The following is a 21,087-nucleotide window of genomic DNA, read 5'->3' as shown; positions in this document are numbered from 1 at the left end:
CTCTGAATCTAAGCTATAAATCCAATGCTTTCTCAAAGAAAAGATATAGCCCCTGAAAAGTGACTGTTGGGAATAATGATCATCAGCATTTCTCATCTTTAAATTAAAAAAAAAATCATTTGTAAAGGGGAATATTACCTGAGGTCAGGGAATTCAGACAAAATGTCCCTATTCCTGATGAAAGCAAGTGGTCAGTTGCCAGGGTCTTAGATTCCTCTGGTTGTCAAGATTGGGAAATGCACAGCAAACAGATCTCCACCACAGCCAGCAGGGGTCGCTGCAGGGAACGGGACACAGGGGACACACAAAGGAGCAAGTTTAAAGGGAAGGGAGAAGAGGAATGATACAAGGATGAAAAAAAATTTAGCGCTGTGTACTAAAAACAATTAGTCATATTCATTGCTTTTTATTAAGTAGAACAGAAATCTGCTGAAAATTTAAGATGCGTAAATTTCTAGGCTGACTTCCAAATGGTCACCAGCAACATACAAGTTTTGCCTGATGGCAAATTATGACTGCAAAAGTCCAGACCACAGAGAAAACGCACTATTCCACTAGTGAGTCTTTCAAAAATTTGAGTCTCAAAGCAGGTCCCAAACATCACAAAAGCCCTCTTTTACTAAAAAGCTGGGGGGGAGAGGGGGGAAGAGAGAGAAAATGATTTTGGAAATCAATCCAGAAGCCACTGCAGGAAAACAGAGCTCAGAATTAGCAAGAAAACACTTGGGAGGCTGTTTGAGATCATCCTCTAAACTAGAATTCTCACTCGAACCAATCCACAGCAGAGATCGGGTTTTCTCTCAGTGACCCATTCTCCTGGTAGGAACTCTTTTCTTGCCTCAATGTGCCTTCCCACAAGTTTCACCCATTCTACTCAAAATGATTTAGAGAGAAAAGAAAAAAAAAAATTAATTATCAGGCAGGGACAGAAACTGAACCTGAACCTGGAATTTCAACATATGGAACACATCCAAATAAGAAAACTGTACCTATCAGTGCAGGTCAACACCTTTTCTAAGACTTGGAGTCTTTGAGGGTTACCTAGATCATCAAAAGGCTCCAGACAACCCAGCCAAGTCATGCCAGAGTCAGGGCATAAATCCAATCTTTTTGGCTAAGAGACCAGCTTTACAGAACAAAGCCATACAGCAGTTTTTCCAAATCATTCTGAAACCACATTTTTAACTCAAACATCTGGACAGCAGAGGCAAAAGTTTATTTTTTTTTCTAATTCAGTAAAATCAGGATATATTATATATTACGCCTACCACTACATCTCCATTAGCAGTTTCGGACAGTCCCTTGTATACAAGTGGAGCCTCAACTCTCTTGCCTTTTAGTCTCTTAACTGCCTGCAATTTGACTTTCAACCTTATCATTCCCCTGAAACAGTTTTTTTCAAAGTGATCAACAATTTCTTTACTGCCCAATCCAACAAAAGTCTTCTCTCAATCCTCATTCTTCCTAAACCCTCTGTACTCCTGACATTGTGTATCACTCTCTCTTATTTAATATAAAGTAGTTTTTTTTTTTTTTTTTGGGGGGGGGGAAACTCTCCTGGTTCTTCTACCTGACTGTTCCTTCTCAGTCTCCTTTTTGCTGGACTTTAATCCAGCTGATACCCTCCCTCTTTCAGAGGTCTCTTAGGCCCTCTTCACTTTTCCCTCTGTACTCCCTCTATTTCACTTAGTGATCTGATCTGCTCCCATGAACTCAATGATCTACCTCTATGTGGGTGATTCTCCAATCTACTTATCCAGCCCCAATCTCTTTGCTGACCTCCAGTCTCCCATTTCCAATTAATTATATCAAAGCACTTAGCAAGTACCTCAGAGATACTGGCTATTAAAATGCTTATTCCTCTCCCTCCTCCATATTGGACATCTCAAACTAGATGTCCAGCAAACATTTTTACCTCAACACATCTAAGACAAATCTCATGATCTTTCCCCAGTAAACCCTGCCTTCTTCCTACATTCCTAATTACTGCTGAGGTACCCCCATTCTCTCTGCTTTCCAGGCTCACAACTTGGGTGTTAACTTCTCACTCTCTCACCCCCATAGGCAATCTGTTGCTTTTACTTTCATTAAAAATTTCACATGAATCTCCTCTCCTCTGACAGACACCACCTCTTTTTGTAGGCCCCTTCTCTCTTCCTGCCTGGGTTATTAGAATGCCTGCTAGTTGATCTCCCTGCCACTTTTCTCTGTTGACTTCAGCCCATTCTCCAAGCAGCTGTCCCAAGAGTTAGTTATTAAGCGTATCACACACAGCTCCACTTCAAACTTGAGGGGATGCCTATCATCACCAGGATTAAACATAAAATCCTCTGTTTGGCATTTAAAGCTCTTCATACTCTACCCTTACTTCCATCTTTCCAGTTTTCCTTCCCACATACTTGCTGTTCCTCAAAAGAGACACAATACTTCTAGGCATTTTTGCACATGCTTGAAATTCATTCTCTCCTCACCTCTACTTCCCAGCTTCCTTCAAGTCCTAAAAAAAAAACCCATTTTCCACAGAAAGTATTTCCTGACTTTCTCATAATTCTAGTTCCTTTCTTGTGGTGATTATCTCCCATTAATTCTATACAGATCCTGTTTATACATAGATATCTGTATGTTGTTTCCCCCATTACATCTCAAGCTCCTTGAGATCAAGAACTGTCTTTTGTTTTTCTTTATATTCCCAGAATTTAACACAGTGTGTCATTTAATAAATGTTTTCTTTTATTTATTTACACACACACACTTATTGATTAATACATTAATAATATTGATTAATAAATGTTTAAGTGACATGAATTACTCATCCTTCATCAAAAATTATCAAATCAACGTATTGGAAATTATTCCCTCCTGGAGAAACTAGTCTCTGTCTAGCACATCACTTAAGTTCAGGAGTTCTAAGTTTCAGTGAGTCAAAGTGATCAGGTATCCAAACAAAGTTTGGAATTAACAGAAGCAGCCCCTGATTGTCTAAGGAGGAATAAACTCATCCAAGTCAGAAACAATAGATCAAAGTTTTCATGCTAATCAAAGGGATATTGGGCTGTTAGTGGCCCCTGCATATCTAAAGAGAATGAGATAGGGAGGATCAATCTTAAAAAGAAAAAGGAAAAAAAGAAATAAGCTGTGATTTCATATAGCAAAAGGAAAGCAGTCTTTCATTTATAGAAATGCATTACTCACTTTGATGAAATGAATTTATTCCATAATTAGAAGATGTCAGTATAAGAAAATTCTTACTATTAGTGCTAAATGGAGGGTAGCAATTTTCACAAAAGAAAAATATGAAAATGGACATTATACATATAACCCCAACTAAATAAATAACTGGTGTGAAAACCTTTGGTATCAAATACAATAATCACCTTTTAAAAAAAATCCTGTCACTTGAAAAATTAAAAGCACAAAATTATAGGAGCCAATTTGGTATTACTAGAATTTGTAGAGAAACAACTATCATCATTTTTCTTCACCTAATATAACTTATAAAAATTCTCTCTCTCTCTCTCTCTCTCTCTCTCTCTCTCTCTCTCTCTCTCTCACACACACACACACACACACACACACACACACACACATATATACACACACAGAGAAAACTTAAAGATGATGATAATAGCTTACAATTTCAAAGTGTTTGCAACATTCCTCACAATGGACCTGTGGTATAAGTAGCATCAACAATATTGTTGTTACCATAGTATTACCATTTTAAAGATGATCAAACTGAAGGTAAGTACCTTGGTCAGTGTCACAAAGCTGAGTGTCAGAAATGAGATCCTAAACTGACTCCAAGCCTAGCATTGTTCCCACTGCACCAAACTAGCCCCTACTTAGTCCCTAGTAAATTATTTAACACCTAGTAATCTAGGTGGATAACAAAGAATTGAGGGGGAGGGAGGGGCCGCGCACCAAGGAGGTGGAGGATAGGAAGGATAAGACAGAAAGTCTTAGACCTTAATCTAGCAAAGACAATTCATAGGAGATGTATTCATAGCAGAGACCAAAACAGAAAATTAAAGTGAGAGGGAGAATCACTTCTTACTAAGGGAGAAGGAAGGGAGATGGTCAAAGGCGGTAACCTGAGCTGAGTTTTGAAGGAAAAAAGGAAGAATTTCAACCAGTGTGAATCAAGGAGGAACCATTGTCTACAAATTCATACAAACAGAAGATGTGATCTGTTAATTATCGCCAAACAGCTCAATTAGTTGACTAGTGGCAAAATTGAGTTCCAGTGTTTTTTTATCAAAAACTGAGCCACACAGAAAAGAAGTGCCTTGTCCAAGATTCAGACACAAGTCTCCTAACTTAAAATCCAATACTATACTGATTTCAAAATCCTTTGTGACCTTTAAGAAAAACTGAGAGTTACAAATAATCATTCCATCAAAAGTTGTGCAGAGCTTATATCCCAAAGAGATACTAAAAAAGGGAAAGGGACCTGTATGTGCCAAAATGTTTGTGGCAGCCCTGTTTGTAGTGGCCAGAAGCTGGAAAATGAATGGATGCCCATCAATTGGAGAATGGTTGAGTAAATTGTGGTATATGAATGTTATGGAATATTTTTGTTCTGTAAGAAATGACCAGCAGGATGAATACAGAGAGGATTGGCGAGACTTGATAAACTGATGCTGAGCGAAGTGAGCAAAACCAGGAAATCATTATATACCTCAACAATAATACTGTATGAGGATGTATTCTGATGGAAGTGGATTTCTTCAACAAAGACAAGATATAACTTAGTTTCAATTGATCAAAGATGGACAGAAGCAGCTACACACAAAGAAAGAACACTAGGAAATGAATGTAAACTGCTTGCATTTTTGTTCTTCTTCCCAGGTTATTTATACCTTCTAAATCCAATTCTCCCTGAGCAACAAGAAAACTGTTCGGTTCTGCACACATATATTGTATCCAAGATCTACTGTAACCTATCTAACATGTATAGGACTGCTTGCCATCTGGGGGAAGGGGTGGAGGGAGGGAAAGGAAAAATCGGAACAGAAGTGAGTGCAAGGGATAATGTTGTAAAAAAAATTACCCTGGCATAGGTTCTGTCAATAAAAAGTTATTTAATAAAAAAAAAAAAAAAAAGTTGTCCAGAAATGAGATTGAGATATATTCTTTGACAATCTTGAGGCAGTGTGTTGTCAACAGAAGACAGCATCAGAGTGACAAACTCCTGAATTCAAGTCCTGACTCTGACATGTACTAGCTGTGCACCTATGGGCACATGACACTGGACCCCAGAGCCCCAGATACATCCAGAGGAGCTAGAAAGGACAGAGAAGTTTGCCATTTGCAACAATGGAAATTTCCACATTAGAAGATACATTTTCCAAGGAAATGCTAGAGTCAAAGAGCACCTACTTTTTAAAAAAAAAAAATGGTTAAAGTCTGGATTTAACCTACAAATGAAGTATTTATTAAATGTTTACTATGGACCAGGAGAATACTAAAATGAAATAGTCCTTACTTTCTGTCAGGAGTTTCCATATAGGTAGACTGTACCACTATGGGATGATATGAATTCAAAAGCCACCTCAAACACTGACTGAGTGACCCTGGGAGGAAGAAGACACATAAAAGGGAGGTGGAGAACAAATAAAGAAGGGGATATTTATATGGAGGCAATGTGGCTGGCAAAGAGAAAAAGGAAAGATGCAAAAAAGTTAAGGAATGAGAAAAGAGAGGCATGGGATAGAAAGAGAAGAGCTGGGCTGGAGCCCTTCTTGAAATAGTTGTTGTGAAAGCAGTTACAAAAGGACAAGAAGGGAGGAAGAAAGGGAGAAATGGAAGAAAAGGAAGAATCCAAATAGCATACATCTCTAAGAAAATTCAATATACAAACTTATGAAATCAATAAAGTATGTGAGAATATTCCATTTACATAAGGATTTTTATCCCAGCAGTCCTTTAAAAAGAACAAGTCTATTAGCAAAAAATTAGAAACGGAGAAGGTGCTCATCACCTAAGGAATGGCTAAGCAAGCTATGGTTTATGATTGTGATGGAATACTACTGTGCTACAAGAAATGACAAGTAAGGTGATTTTAGAAAACCTGGATTTACATGAAATGAAATGAGCAGAACCAAGAAAACACTGTATACAGTAACAGCAATACAAATAAAGATCAACTGTGAATGTCTTAGCTACACTTAGATTATAATGATGATCTAAGGTAATTTCAAAGGATTTGATTAAAAAAAAAAAAAACTATCCAATTCCATATAGAAAACTGATGAGCTCTAAGTGCAGTCTGAAATGTATTTTCTTCCCTTTCATTATTTTTCCTGATGTATTCATTCATTCATTTATTTTTGGCAACATAGTTAACTATATTTTGTATGATTTCATATGAAAAATGGGTATCACATTTCTTGTCTTGTCAATGCATGAGGAAGGAGCAGGAGATGGAGGGAAAGAATTTGGAATCAAAAATATAAACGGATACAAATACAAACTCAATTTTTTAAAGAGTACACTTAAAAGATAACGGAATTTCTATAGCACCTATTGGAGAAACATCTCCTGAATTAAATGAGTAACACCTGCACTTGATATTTTTAAAAGAATGTCATGAATTCTTTAGTGATTCTCTGACATTAAAAAACGGAAATTAGCATCTATTAATAACTTTTCATTAAAAAGAAATATTCTCAATAAGTCACAGTTCCATTTTTTAATGTCCTTAAAAAACGGTAGCAAAAATACTGTGACTATAATTTCTGGTTATACCATTTAGCATTTTTAAAATTAATTTTAAAATTGCTTTTAATATAGTATGATACACACATAGGCATAAAGACAATGTTCTTAAACAAAAATAATGACCATATTTTGTATGGTCAAAAGTAACATGTTATTGAAAATGACCTGCTCCTTCCCCCAAGCCATTCACTCAGCTACTTTTTAATATTATTTCTATATAAATCATATGCAAAACCATGTTTCTGACATTAAGAGATTTACCTTTGGTAAGACAGACTGTATGCATAACCAAATATATATACTTTACATCAGAAGTCAGCAATAATTCAGAAGGTACATATATCCTGCCAAATCTTTGTTTGTTTTAAAGCTTTTGTGGGTTCAATCAATATGTGTGTATGTGTGTGTGTGTGTTACACCACAAAGAAAGTGAGGGAGAGAGAGGCATGGAGGAGGAAAGACAAGATTGCACATATTTAACCTATATCAGATTACTTGCTGTCTTGGAGAGGGGGGAGATAAGGGAGGGAGGGAGAAAAATTTGGAACACAAAGTCTTACAAAAGTGAATGTTGAAAATTATCTTTACAAGTATTTGGAAAAATAAAATATTATTGAGGAGAGCAAGAGACAAACAGAAGCACAGGTTTTGCAAATTTTAAAGTGTTACATAAATGTTATAAAATGTATCTTACATGATCATATACAACTCTGGTTAAACTATTATTAATGCAAATTAATATATTTTTAACTATTTAGAATGTTTCATTCAAATTACAATGCAGTTTATTCCAATTTTGTATTGTACATTTTCTCCCCTCCCCTCCGTGCCCCTCCTTCCTTCTCCCTCCCTCCCTCTCTCTCTCTGTGTCTGTCTTTCTGTCTCTGTCCACATGTCAGTGATCCCTGCCCTTACTCCTGGAATTATCCTGACATTACATTTCCTGGTTTCCTGCCTCTCATTTGATCTCCTTGCCACCAAATAAGACATGCATACATATAATGCTAGCAGGGAGAGTTTGATTTTCTGGGTATTGTTTCTCTGTAAGAGCAGGCCCTGTTTTCTGTCTCCAGAACCTAACACAGTACCTGGGCACATACTTAGCACTTGAGAAACGATCAAGGACCAATTGTATGGAGAGAAAGATTCAATTTAAGAAACATTTACTGTATTCTCACCAAATGCAAAAGTGGCAAAGATTACCCTGACAGCAAGAGACACCTGCTATGTGCTAGACACTCAGATTAACAAAGAAAAACAAAAGAATCCAGTCCTCAAGAAATTCTAGGCTAGTGGGAAAATGAGGTGGATCCACAATCACTCTGAATACAACATAAATTAGAACAACTGAGCCAATGCAGTATGTGATCAAGATCCAGTCATGGACATAAGATCTAGATTCAATTTCTGCTTCTCTCTGTGCTGGATGACTCTGGACAGGTCATTTAACCTCTCAACACCTAGTACATATTAAGACTTTAAAGTACAGAACAGGAGCTAACCTATATAGGAGAATTTTCTCACCAGGGGTTACCTATATCTATGAATATACAGGTACCGTACTAAAAGAAAAAAAAAGTTAGAATGAGAGATTTACATAGAAGTGATCAAATAAGAGCCTTGGAGGAAGAAATCACTTCTAAATGGAGGCAGGGCAAACCAGATAAGGGAGAGCCTCAAGGAAGAGGTCAGATGGACCTTGAAGGAACCACAAGATTTCTACAACAGATTGAGAGGAAGCCTTTTCCATACTTGGGGATAGACTGTGCAAATGCATGGAAGTGAGAAAACTCAGAAAGAGATTGGGGGCAAAAAAGGGTTCCTGCACCAAAAACTTAGTGCAGGAAGGTAGCTTAAGCTTCTCAAATGAAAACTGGAAGCAGGCCATGGAGGAGGCTGAATGTCATTAAGAGTTTAGCAATTAAAGCCACCAGATTTTTTTTTTTAAATCAGGACAGCAATTTAATCACACATGTTCTTCCTTCTCCTCTCTACCTCCCTCCTGCTCTTAGACCCTTCCTGTATTAAAAAGATTACTTGGGCAACAATGAACGATAGTTTAGAGATCTCAGAAACAAGAAGCACAAAGACAGAAAGGTCTTTCAACATGGCAGACAAGTGTTTTGTAAAACTGTTAATAAGGTTTTGAATTAGTAAAATGTTAATGGTAGCAAAAAGAAGGAAACCAACTCAAGATATATTAATATTAGTGTGCAAATTGATTAAACAAAAGAAAATAATTAAATGTATCTTGTAATTTTAACACATCAAAAAAACTTAATATGCAATGTCCTTTTGCTGCAATTACTTGCTTTAAACATGAATCAACCCTGAGTTCACCAGATTTTGACAGCTATCCTTTAATTTTCCATCATGAAATTGCCATTTGATCACTTTGGATATTAAGCATACCTCTGATTTACAGTTCTTTTTCCCCCAAGTCCCACTATTATTCCAACTCAAAATCCAATACAGCATCCATATACTGATATGGTACTTTGAGGCTAGCGAAGTCAACAAGTTAAATCAACCAGCATTTCTCAAGCACTTTCTCTGTCCCAACATTGGGCAAAGGGCTGGGAATTCAACTTCAAGAAGAAAGATACTCTTGTCTTCAAGGGGCTCCTATTCCAATGAGGAAAGAAGACAGATAAAAGGAAATGACCTTGGGAGCATAGGAAGACAGAAAAGAGGTGGTACCTGTGCAGAGACACAGTGAAGCAGGCCTAGAGAGAGAAGTGTAGCCTGGAGAGGAATGAAGACTTTCTACATCTGACATCATGTGATCTTCCCAATAACCCTGTGACATACAAGTTACTATCATCTCCATTTTGCAGATAAAAAACTTAAAGCTGAGAGAAGTCAAAGGTCTTCCTCAAGAACATCTAGCAAGGTCAGGGTTTAAACTGAAGTCTTCCACTAAAATTGTTGGTGGAGTTGTGAACTGATACAACCATTCTGGAGAGCAATTTGGAACTATGTCCAAAGAATTATAAAACTGTACATACTGATCCAGCAGTCTCCCTTCTGGGTCTGTATCCCAAAGAGATCATAAGGAAGGGAAAAGGACCCACATGTGCAAAAGTGTTTGTGGCAGCCCTTTTTGTACTGGCAAGAAACTGGAAACAGTGCATGCCCATCAGATGTAGAATGGCTAAGTAAGTTATGATATATGAATATTATGGAATGTTACTGTTCTGTAAGAATCAACAGCAGGATGATTTCAGAGAGACCTGGAGAGATCCACCTGAAATGACCAGAACCAAGAGAACACTGCCCAAGCCAACAGCAAGATTATACAATGATCCATTCTGATGAACATGGCTCTTTTCAACAGAAAAGTGATTAGGCCAGTTCCAATGGTCTTGTAATGGAGAGAGCCTCTACATCCAAAACAGGACTGGGGAACTGAGTGTGAATCACAATAATATTTTCACTTTTTTATGTTGATGTTTGCTTGCATTTTTGTTTTCTTTCTCATTTTTTTCTTTTTTGATTTTTCTTGTGCAGCAAAGATAATTGTAGAAATATGTATAGAAGAACTATACATGTTTAATATACTAGATTGATTGTCTATAGGGAAGAGAGCATAGGAGTAGAGAGGGAGAAAAAAATTGGAACACAAGGGTTTTGCAAAGGTGAATGAATGTTGAAAAATATCTATGTAGTTTTGAAAATAAAAAGCTTTAATTTTAAAAAATAAAGTTAAGGAAGAGAGGGAAAAAAAGAAAATTATGTGATGATCAACCATGACAACTTGGCTGTTTTCAACAATGAGGTGATTCAAAACAACTTCAATAGACTTGTGATGGAAAGTATGATCTGCATCCAGAGAGAGAACTATGGAGACTGAATGTGGATCAAAGCATAGTATTTTCACTTATTGTTGTTTTTGTTAGTTTGTTTGTTTTTCTTTCTTGTGGTTTTTTTTTTCCTTTTTGATCTGATTTTTCTTGTGCAGCATGACAAATATGGGAAAATGTTCAGAAGAAATACAAATGTTTAACATTTATTGGATTACTTGTCTAGGGGAGGGAAGAGGTAAGAGAGAGAGAGAAATTTGGAACGCAAGGTTTTGTGAAGATTAATATTGAAAACTATCTTTGCATGTGTTTTGAAAAGTAAAAAGCCTTATTTTTAAAAATAATAAAAATAAATAAACAGGTCTTCTTGATGCCCAATCCCACAAGTTGCTTCCCAGCAGCTCATGAGGTTATCACAGGCCCAAAGCATTATGGCCCTTTCCTCTCCTCAGAGAACTTGTTTGAAACAAAAGCCCTATCTGCTCAGACTGTTCAGATCTCACACTCAAATTTCACCAAATGCCTACAGCTTTATGGTAATTGTGGCAAAGAGGTCTATAGCTAGCTAAAGGCTGAACCATTTCAAGAGCCAAAAAGTGAGATCTAGTTGCCATACAAAATAGACTAGGTATAGGGAAGGCCAAAGCATGGAATGGGGTGCAGTGGGGAGTGGAGCACAGGTTCAGTGTGCCAAACTCAATTCTTTTAAAAATTTCACACCTCTCCTTACCTCATCACAGAACCTGGTACAATGGGTATGTACAATTCCCCATCTTAGCTACTACCTAAAAAGGGAAAACTGTCCACATCTCCAAACTAAGTCACAAGGTATGCTCCCCAGAACCACGCCCTCAACAACAACTTCTAAAAACCTCCCTAATACCTAGGTGGTAAAAGGCTTAAACCCAGAGAGAAGGAAATGGGGGAGGAAGAGAGGGGAGGGGAAGGAAGGTTTAGTAATAGGATGAGTGAGAAGCTTTCTTACTTTAGAGGATGGTTCCTAATTCTCACTCTCCCTGCCAAGTCCTTTCCTTATAATACTGATCTTCAGCAGGATTCAACATATCCTCCAGCTAGGGATTTCACTTCCCATTCCCATCAGCTCCACCTGCCCTTTATTTGGACAGTGACTACATTATCTAGGGCCTGATAAGTTTCTGGGCAGAGTCCCTAAAATGCAAGAGCTTTGTGGAGAGCCAGGGAATGCAAAGCATGAGTTAATTTCCATTTTCCCAATGTCAACAAACCAATTCTTCCAAGACCATGAATGAGTCAAAAAAAGTTCCCAAAAGCACCTTTTGAATCAATAAAGGCTCCTTCTCTGTCCCACTGAGAAGGCTCACTCACAAGAACTGAAAGGTACCGTGTTACCCTAACAAGCCATCCTTTTGCCACCACCCCCATTTCTACTAGGAAAATTATGACAGCACCTCAATCCAATAGCCAATACATAGGCAGAGGAGAAACCAATAAACAGATGGGAGAGTAAGATGGAATGAAGATGACAAGAGTCAAGGACATAGAGAATGATGCGGCTTCCTTCCCTCAAGGATAAAATGTACACAGTAATAGTGCAAGGGTGCAGTTTTGCGACTTTTTCCAAAAAGCAGTTCCAGAGAAAGAACAGGATATTAAGCGATAATCTGAGTTGGGAACTAGCAGGGCAGGAATTGAGGGAGTCAGTGATGAAAGAGAGCAAGCCAGATGGTACCGGTAAGCCACTACAGAGAGTAGTAAACCTGAAATAAGTACATTTTTCCTTGGTACTTTTCATGCTGCTCTGACAAAATAAGTAGTATCTGAGAAGTTACCAAATAGCAGGCTTCCCTGAGTTCCCATCCCTATTTGTTAGGCAACATGTTACTGCCCACTGGCCAAGGGAAGTAAGTGCATCTGTTTTTAATCACCTCACCTCAGTCAGCAGAGAACACAAGGGTGCTGGGAGTAGAAAGTGGGGGGAAAGGCACTGGATTTGAAGCCAGCTTCCAGCATTCAAATCTTGGCTCAGTCACCTACAAATGGTGTCACCTTGGGCAAGTAATGTTAAGTAGGCTTTCTCAGCTTCAGTTTCCTAAAACTGAAAAGAAGAGGATTGAAATAAATAATTTCCAAGGTCTCTTCTACATCTAGATGGAAAATCCTAAGAAGCATTTTCACTTGGGAATGATGGCATCTTGGATACAAATTATGCAGAGCTTAAGTAAATTAGAGGTCCATAGTTTCATGTTACTTAATTAGCTTGGCACAGATTTAAAATATTCATCAGGCACTGCCTCTTTCGGCCATCTCCCAAATGATGCCTTCTCTTCCAACCCCAACCTATATAGGCATTGTCCTTCAGCACCACTGTCCAGAAGCCCAAGCTGATCTTCCTCTTTCTCTTTCAGCTCCCTAGGTTTTTAGATTAAGGTCCTTTTTGTGTGTAGAAGGTGGGGGAGTGTAGGCCCTTAGACTCACCTTATTTCTAGGAGCTATTGATCCTTAACTCATAGGCCTGCAAATCATTTCACATGTAACCTTTGGTATGCATGCTCCAGGTTATCAACCCCTATTGGACAAATATTGTAAAGAGATTTGTATTTCTAGGGTCTATCTTAATAAACTATACACTGAAACACTGGATTAACATCATTAGATAAGTCTTTAAGAGAGTTAAACCAGAACATTCTTTTTTTGCTTTGTTTTACAGTTTTTTATTGGGTTTTTTTTTGGGGGGGAGGGGGGGAATTGGGTTTTTTTTTGTTTGTTTTGGTTTTTTTGAACAAGAGTTCTTAACCTGGTGTATATGAATGGACTTCAGAGTCTGTGAGTTTGGATGGGAAAAAACATTTTATCTTTATTTCAATATAACTGCTTTCCTTCAAAGTCCTCTGTATTTTGTCATGGGCATTTAAAAGTATTAGTCTAAGAAGGGGATCACAGACTTCACTAGACTTCCAAAGGAGTTAATGATACAAAAAATTATCTTTCATTTTCTTTATACCTCTCAACTTCTATGAATATAACAATTATAATAATTATAACAGCCATTATAATAACAACTAGAATTTATACAGCACTATAATATTTACAAAACACTTTAGATATGTGATCTCTTTTTATTCTCACAATGATCCTGTGGGGTAGGTGCAATTATTGGACCTGTTTTAAACAGGAGGCACAGAGGTTAAGTGATTTCCTAGGGTCTTGTAGCTAATAAGTGCCTGAAGCAGGATTTGAACTCAGGTCGCTCAGTCAAGAGCAGGCTAAATGGATATAGGATCAGGCCTGGACTCAGGAGGACCTAAGTACAAATCCAGCCTCACTTACTAGCTGGGTGACCCTGGACAAGTTATTTAATCTCGTTTGTCTCAGTTCCTCATCTGAAATGAGCTGGAGAAAAAATGGTAAACATATTAGTATCTCTGCCAAGAGTACCCCAAATCAGGTCAGGAAGAGTCGGACACAACTAAAATGACTAAACAACTTTCATCCAGCTCTCTAATTCACCCTGCCACTAAGGTGCCACTTCAGTTTTTATTATCAAACCAGATCAGACTAATTGCTCCTACTGTAGGTACATACAGCTATCAGATTACAGAAGTATTTAATAGTTGGTAGGAATGATAGTAGGGTCAATAAATTATGTACAACTTATATGAGTGAAAATTTTCAGTTTCAGAAACTCATTACAAATCATGACAGAACTTTTAGAGGTAACACAGGTTAAAAAGTAACCCCAGGGTTCAATCCTGAACACGTGGTAGTTGCCTTACTTTGCCAAAACAATCACTACCTTTGTACTGGAATGTGTGGCAGGGACATCTGATTTAAATCAGACTTTATGGATTCCAAAGAAAAACAAAACCTCAGTTTAGTAAAAGTTAACCTTTTCAACAAGAAATTCTGCAATGGGTTCTGGACTACTTACACCTTTTTAAAATGTATGATACTCTAAACTTTCATGTTAGAAAGAAATTGATCTTTATATATATATTTGTTCTATAAGTACTATACCATACAGTCTTATTTGATTTTGCATTTGACTATAAGATCTTTGAGCCATGTAGGCTATTACTGCCCTCCCTTTAAACTCTTCAAAATTTGCTCATTTTAGATTTGTGAAATTAAAATTTTTTTAAAACTGCTAACCACACAGTTCACTCAAGTTCTATTATAGTTAAAAACTTTTATTATATGTATACATAATTGTGTTTGTCTTTATGAAAGATTAATTTGAATGATAGGCTTGACAGATTTCCATTTGAAGGATTAACTTGTCAGTAGATAAATGGAAAGAGAAGCAAGAGACTTGCTCTAATAAAACTCAATGAGAAGCTTCTGAGTAACTTCTTGGAACAAGGTTATTCAGCACTCCTTTGACTTAAGAGACAAATATGGAGAAGCTAAGCAAGAAATAAATTGCCAGCTTGCCTGAGTCATTCTTGACTATAACCACATTATGAAATGGAAAGAATGACGACTCTTAAAGTTTATCACCGTAGATGCCAATATCCAGAATTTAGGCCCTGGGCTTTTAGAAACTCTCTCTTACAAGAGAATGAATCCAGAATCAAGGGCACCTTGATGTCTCTGGTTATTTACTTACCACAAATCTGGTTGTGGAAATAAGCACACCCATTAAGTGAATGTATATTTGGAAAACTGAACCTTAATAAGGAGTTTGGTTAGTTAATAACAATAGTAAACATCTGACCAGGAAAACATTCCAAGCTACTGCTTGCAGGAAATCATGGCCCCATCTCCAAGAGACTGTAATTAAGGAACCCTTTCTAAGGGGAGTGGAAGCACAACGTGGCAGGTATAGTAAACAGCCTTCAAAAACCACATCAAACCAAAGCCACTCCAGTGGCATGGAAAATCAAGTCAGTGGGACAAGGTCATTGATCATAGGATTTAGAAATGAAAAAAGGAACCCAGCAGACACCTAATTCAGCCTCCCTTTTCCTTTAACAGAACAGGAAATTGAGGCGTAGACCCAGGAAGTGATTTGCCTAAAGACACATGAATAGTAAAGAGCAAAGTGGCAATACAAACTCAAAGAAACAGTTTTCATATTGTAGAGGATGGCAACAGCCTTTTAGGACAAAGAATACCTAAAAAGCAATTCTCTTTACAGGATCCCCTTCCCAGACAAGTAGTCAACCAAGCCTGTACGTTTGATGAGAGAAAAGCTTCTCTGGCTCTATGATGGCCATCTCCCTTTTGGACAGCTCTACCACCCAATTTTTTTCCTTAAGAAGCCCTGGCTGACACTGATGCATTGTTGGTGGAGTTGTGAACGAATCCAACAATTCTGGAGAGCAATCTGGAATTATGTCCAAAAAGTTATCAAACTGTGCATACCGTTTGACCCAGCAGTGCTACTACTGGGCTTATACCCCAAAGAGATACTAAAGAAGGGAAAGGGACCGGTATATGCCAAAATGTTTGTGGCAGCCCTGTTTGTGGTGGCTAGAAACTGGAAAATGCATGGATGCCCATCAATTGGAGAATGGTTGGATAAATTGTAGTATCTGAATGTTATGGAATATTAGTGTTTTGTAAGAAATGACCAGCAGGATGAATACAGAGAGGCTTGGAGAGACTTACATGAACTGATGCTAAGTGAAATAAGCAGAACCAGGAGATCATTATATACTTCAATAACGATACTGTATGAGGATGTATTCTAAGATGGAAATGGTTAGCTTGGACAAAGAGAAAATCTAGCTCAGTTCCAATTAATCAATGATGGACAAAATCAGCTACACCCAGAGAAGGAACACTGGGCAATGAGTGTAAACTGTTTGCATTTTTGTTTTTCTTCCCAGGTTATTTTTACCTTCTGAATCCAATTCTCCCTATGCAACAAGAGAACTGTTCGACTGCACACATATATTGTATCTAGGATATACTATAACATATTTAACATGTATAAGACTGCTTTCCATCTAGGGGAGAGGCTGGAGGGAGGGAAGGGAAAAGTCGGAACAGAAGTGAGTGCAAGGAATAATGCTGTAAAAAATTACCCAGGCATATGTTCTGTCAATAAAAAGTTATAATAATAATAAAAAATACCTGTAAACAAACAAACAAAAAAAAAAAAGCAGCAGCAGCCCTGGCTGTCTCTGCACCAGCTCCTAGTTTTGTTCCCATGCAGGACAAATCTAACCCCTTCAGTGACTTGAAGCTGGTTATCACATCCTGTCTAAACATCCCCAGTTCCTTCAATTGACCATTACAAGCATGACATGGCTAAACTTGCCAAGCTGCAGTTGCCCCACTGAAAACCTTCATGTCCCTCTTTGCACACCTCAATCGCACTACCTACTTCCCTTCAACTCTCAGTTCCAGAGTCAGCCCCTCAGTAGTTAATGCCCCCCACCCCAGCAACTGCTTTGTATTCCCTTGGGACACACAGTATTTTTTAGTGAAACCTATTTCTGTACCCAATTGTGCAGATGTGTTTCTGAGTTTGGAGTCATCCACTCCTGCTTCCCCCTTATTTGTATAGACCTCTATTTTCTGATCTTAATTATGTGGGGTAATTTTTCCCATACTCCCTTCTCTCTTCCCTCTCAATATATCACTCTTCCTCTCCCTTCCTATTCTCCTAATACCAAAACCTAACAAAACCATTCCCTGGCTCTTTAATGAGACTCCTCTAAGATTCCTGATAATAGAGTTCTAGGGGAATACAGTACTTATGGCAATTATTTAAGTCTGTGTTGCTTTCCGCTCCCCTCCCTCCAAAAAAAAAAAAAAAAATATATATATATATATATATATATATATATATATATATATATATATATAAACTCTTAATGGCAAGTAGTTAGTGCTTAACAAATGTTTATTGACTGCTTTCTTGTTTACTGAAAGACTACATAAGATTTAGAGGTAACAAGCACCTCAGAAGTCCACTCCCACCTCCCACTCCACCCCCCATTTTACAAATGAGGAAATTCTGAGGCCCTGAAGTTAAATGACTTCTGGAAGGTCACCCAGCCGGCAAATAGGAAACTCAGTTTATGAAACAAAGGTCCTTAATAAATACTTGTTGACGGATTCATTGATTTATGACTCAGAGTCCATTAAGGTCCCAGAAGGGGTGGCCCGGCAATCAGCGCAAGGATGTTCGGGGAAGGATGGGTTGGCCCGGCTAATGAGGGCACTGGCTGGGACCACAGGAGCCCTGCAGGCTGAAAGGGCCCTCCGAGGTCCCCGGACCGAGTCCCTTCACTTTAAGGGAGCTACAAGCCCGGGAGGGATGGGAGAGACAACAAACCTCCCAGACTAGAGCAGAGCAGGCTCTCCCCGGCGCCGCGCCGAGCCCTCCCTCTCTGGCGCGGGCGCGGGTCCCGGATCTTTGTGGGGTACCCGGCCCCCTAGCAGGCGCCTGGGAAGGGTTGGGGATGAATGAATGAATGCGCGCTCGCAAGGCCCTTCACCCCCGCTTTCCTTGGGGCTCGTCCCCGTCTTCCTCAAAAATGTGTCATCCAGAGGCGAAACCCCAGCTGGCTCCGCGTATCCCCCAGGGTCATCTGCTGCCGCGGCCCCATCCCCCTACCGCCGACCCAAGGTGGGAGGAGAGGTCTGACATCAGTGCCGGGGGTAGCGGGTTAGGAGGCTTCCCAGGTCCGAGGCCACGATCGCTGGGGGAGGGGGCGGGTAAGCCACACGGGGCGGGGGAGGGGGCGGGTAAGCCACACGGGGCGGGGGAGGGGGCGGGTAAGCCACACGGGGCGGGGGGGAGGGGGCTTACCCCAAGGCCACGGTCACTACCCAGAGGCAGTCGCCCCCCGGAACGGGGGGTGAGGAAGGGATATAGCGCCTCCAGACTCCCCGGACCCCCCCCCCCGGTCTCTCCCCGCACTGACCTGGAAAGGTGCTTGAGGATCTGTTTCTTGATAAGCCCGGCCATGGCGAGGGGGAGAGCCGCCGCCGCCGCCGCCGCCGCCGCTCTCCTCGCACCCGCGCTCGCTCCCTTGTCTGCCCTCCGGCCGTCCCGAGCGCCCCGCGGGAGAGCAGCGACGGGCCTAAGACGAGCCCCAAGGCCCCGGCCCCAGCCCCCGCGGCCCCAGTGGCCGCTGCCGTCGCTGCCGTCGCTGCCACCGCCACCGCCAAATAGCGGACTGGCTCATCCCAGTTCAGGCCGCCACCGCCGCCGCCGCCGCCGCCGCCAGCGCCATCTTGACTGCACCATCACCTGAGACTCTTGGGGGGGGAGCGGCCCCCCAGGGGGTGGGGCCACTTGGACAGAGGGGCGGGGATACAGGAGACGCGGGGAAACGATAGGTCGGTCCAGAGAGAGGGGTGTAACTAAAGGAAAAGAGGGGCGGGGCTAGACGGAGGGGCGAGGCTGCGGGAGACCCAAGGAAAGGACAGGCATTCCAGGGGGAGGGTGGGGCTTCGGAAAGAGGGGGGCGGTTACGGGAAGAGGGGCGGGGCAAATGAGAGAGGGGCGAGGCTAAAAAGACCCTGGGATTGAGTCGGGGAGGAGGGGCAGTACTACAGAAGGGAGGCTACAGGAGGGAGGGGAGAGACTAGCAGGAGGAGGAAAGGGAAGGGAGGAACTACGGGAATCACCTGGGCTACGGGAGGGGGAAAGAGAGAGGGGCCTGAGAGGAAAAGGCAGTTACCGGATATAAGAACGAGGCTCTAGGTTGCAAGGAGAGGAGAGAACCAGGAGAGGAGGGGAAGAGGGGCGGGACTCCGGGACACCCACAGCTGAGAGACGTGTATCCACTTAGAAGAGGGGGCTTACGGGTGAGGGGAGGGGCTCAGAGACTCCTGACCAAAAAAGGGGCTGGGCTACAAGGACGGGGGCGGAGCCACAGAAGAGGCGGGGCGGAGCTTGGGGAAGCCCTGCTTTAGAGAAGGAGAGAATCAGAGGGAGGCGGGACTCGGGGATGGAGGCGAGGAGTGGTGGGGAAAAAAAAAAAAAAAAAAAGCGAGCCTATCTATGGCTGCTAGGTGGAGGGGAGAAGAGGCAAAATAGAGGAAGGGAAACTTGCCCTGGGAAGGAGTAGAGCTACTCAGACGTTTGAGTATTTGCCAGCCTTGTATCTCATGATCTAAGGGCTTGATGAACATCTGTCTTTAGAGGTAGGAGCAGGAGTCGGCAGGTAAAAGTTTAACAATCAGCCCTCCAGGGGGAAAAGGACACAGAACTCCCTTTGAAGTTTGGTCTACTTTATTTCTTCGCAATCAAACTAAAACCTTCATTAGAAGCTTTTTGCTAGTTTCTGGGTTTAAAAGCTCCCGCTGAATATTTAACAGTTGGTTCGGAATTAGGGTAATGAGCCAGTTTGAGCTGGCTCCGGAACACTGGGAAATTATTCCATTTCTTTCACTATTAGCAAGTCAGTAGTTTTAAGCAACTATTATGTAACAGGATAGAAGTTAAAAGCTGGGAATCGGAGGAAAAGCAAAATCTGCACCTGCCTTACTATTGTGAGGGTGAAGAAATTGAGGGAGTGGGAAGTGGGGAATGGGGCTGGGGGGAGGAAGCTCCGAGAAGCAATGAAAATTTCCCCAAGAAACCAGCCTTGTCATTTGAGTATCCTCTAACCCACCACCAGCCTCAACTTCCCCCTCCCACACCCTCACTGGTTTTGTCTCCTCAGTCACTGACAGCCTCATCACTACTCTAAGATTTGGAGTCTAAATGCACCTTACAAATCTTCCTCTCTGACTACTTTTCCTTCCATTTTATAGATAAAAAAACATGTAAAAAGCAAGGATTGATTTGCTTTTACTTTTTAAATTTTGGTGATTTTTGTTGTTGATAAACCATTCTCTTTTGAATTTTATTTTCTTCCAACTTACAGATTTACCCTACCCCTAAAATAACGGTCTCCTCCTCTGTTTGGTCCCTTTTTAACCCCCTGGCTTTCCAAGCTTCACTTATTCTATGGCAAGAGTTCTGATATTTTCCTTTAAAAAAAAATCTTTAAAAATTTTTTTAAATTAATAAGCATTTGTCTTCCCCTCATTTTCCCCCAAATCAGAAACAAGAAAAACCAAAACCCTTTTAATGAACATGCCTTGTTGGCCAAAAGCAGATTCCTATTTTATCTATGTCCAAAATGTATATTCCCTCTGCATCCTGAATCCATCACTTCACTGTCAGGAGATAGCACAATCTGTGGTTTATTCTTTGAACTAATGAATTCTCCTTTTTCAATAGTCCTAGCCCTTGACTTCCAGTCAACTTTACTCCAGAATCAGAGTGAAGAGAAATGTATTTTAAAGTCGACAATGGATATGCACATAAGAAATAGAATTAAAAAGTTAATTACCTCTGAAGAACCCTGTTGGCAGTATGCATACACCAAGTTAGGAACCTCTATTCTAAAGGAGCATCCTGCTTTCTCCTGACTCAACTCCCTACATATCTCCCCTTCTTAGGGTTAACTCTGGCTGTCCTAAACGGGTGGGGAAAGTGGTGAGAAGAGCTAGAAAGGACAGATTTAGAAAATGGGATGTGTCTTTGGGCTTCAGAGGCAGACAGAGAAAGTGAAATGTGGAAGTGAATTGAAGGTTTGGTCATGCTCAAGCAGGCATAGAGCATTGCAAA

General features: G+C 40.5%; 1 protein-coding gene across 3 annotated transcripts in view; it reads right to left on the bottom strand.

Annotated features, from left to right (window-relative positions):
- UHRF1BP1L (UHRF1 binding protein 1 like) overlaps window positions 1–18,465 on the bottom strand; it is a 77,514-nt gene extending 59,049 nt beyond the window's left edge. For 2 of the 3 annotated variants that reach the window (XM_031938875.1, XM_031938877.1), the window contains exon 1: window positions 18,386–18,465. In XM_031938875.1, coding sequence (XP_031794735.1) covers window positions 18,386–18,429 — 44 coding nt within the window. In that variant the 5' untranslated portion in view covers window positions 18,430–18,465. Of the gene's footprint in view, window positions 1–138; window positions 278–18,385 lie in introns of all 3 variants that reach the window. The other variant, XM_031938876.1, reaches the window with a different exon arrangement.
- Window positions 18,466–21,087: the final 2,622 nt, after the last annotated feature.

Source organism: Sarcophilus harrisii, chromosome 5 (genome assembly GCF_902635505.1).
Source record: "Sarcophilus harrisii chromosome 5, mSarHar1.11, whole genome shotgun sequence".
NCBI classification, from domain to species: domain Eukaryota; kingdom Metazoa; phylum Chordata; class Mammalia; order Dasyuromorphia; family Dasyuridae; genus Sarcophilus; species Sarcophilus harrisii.
The sequence above is the reverse complement of the archived record's forward strand: the minus strand, read 5'-3'. Positions and strand labels throughout refer to the sequence as shown.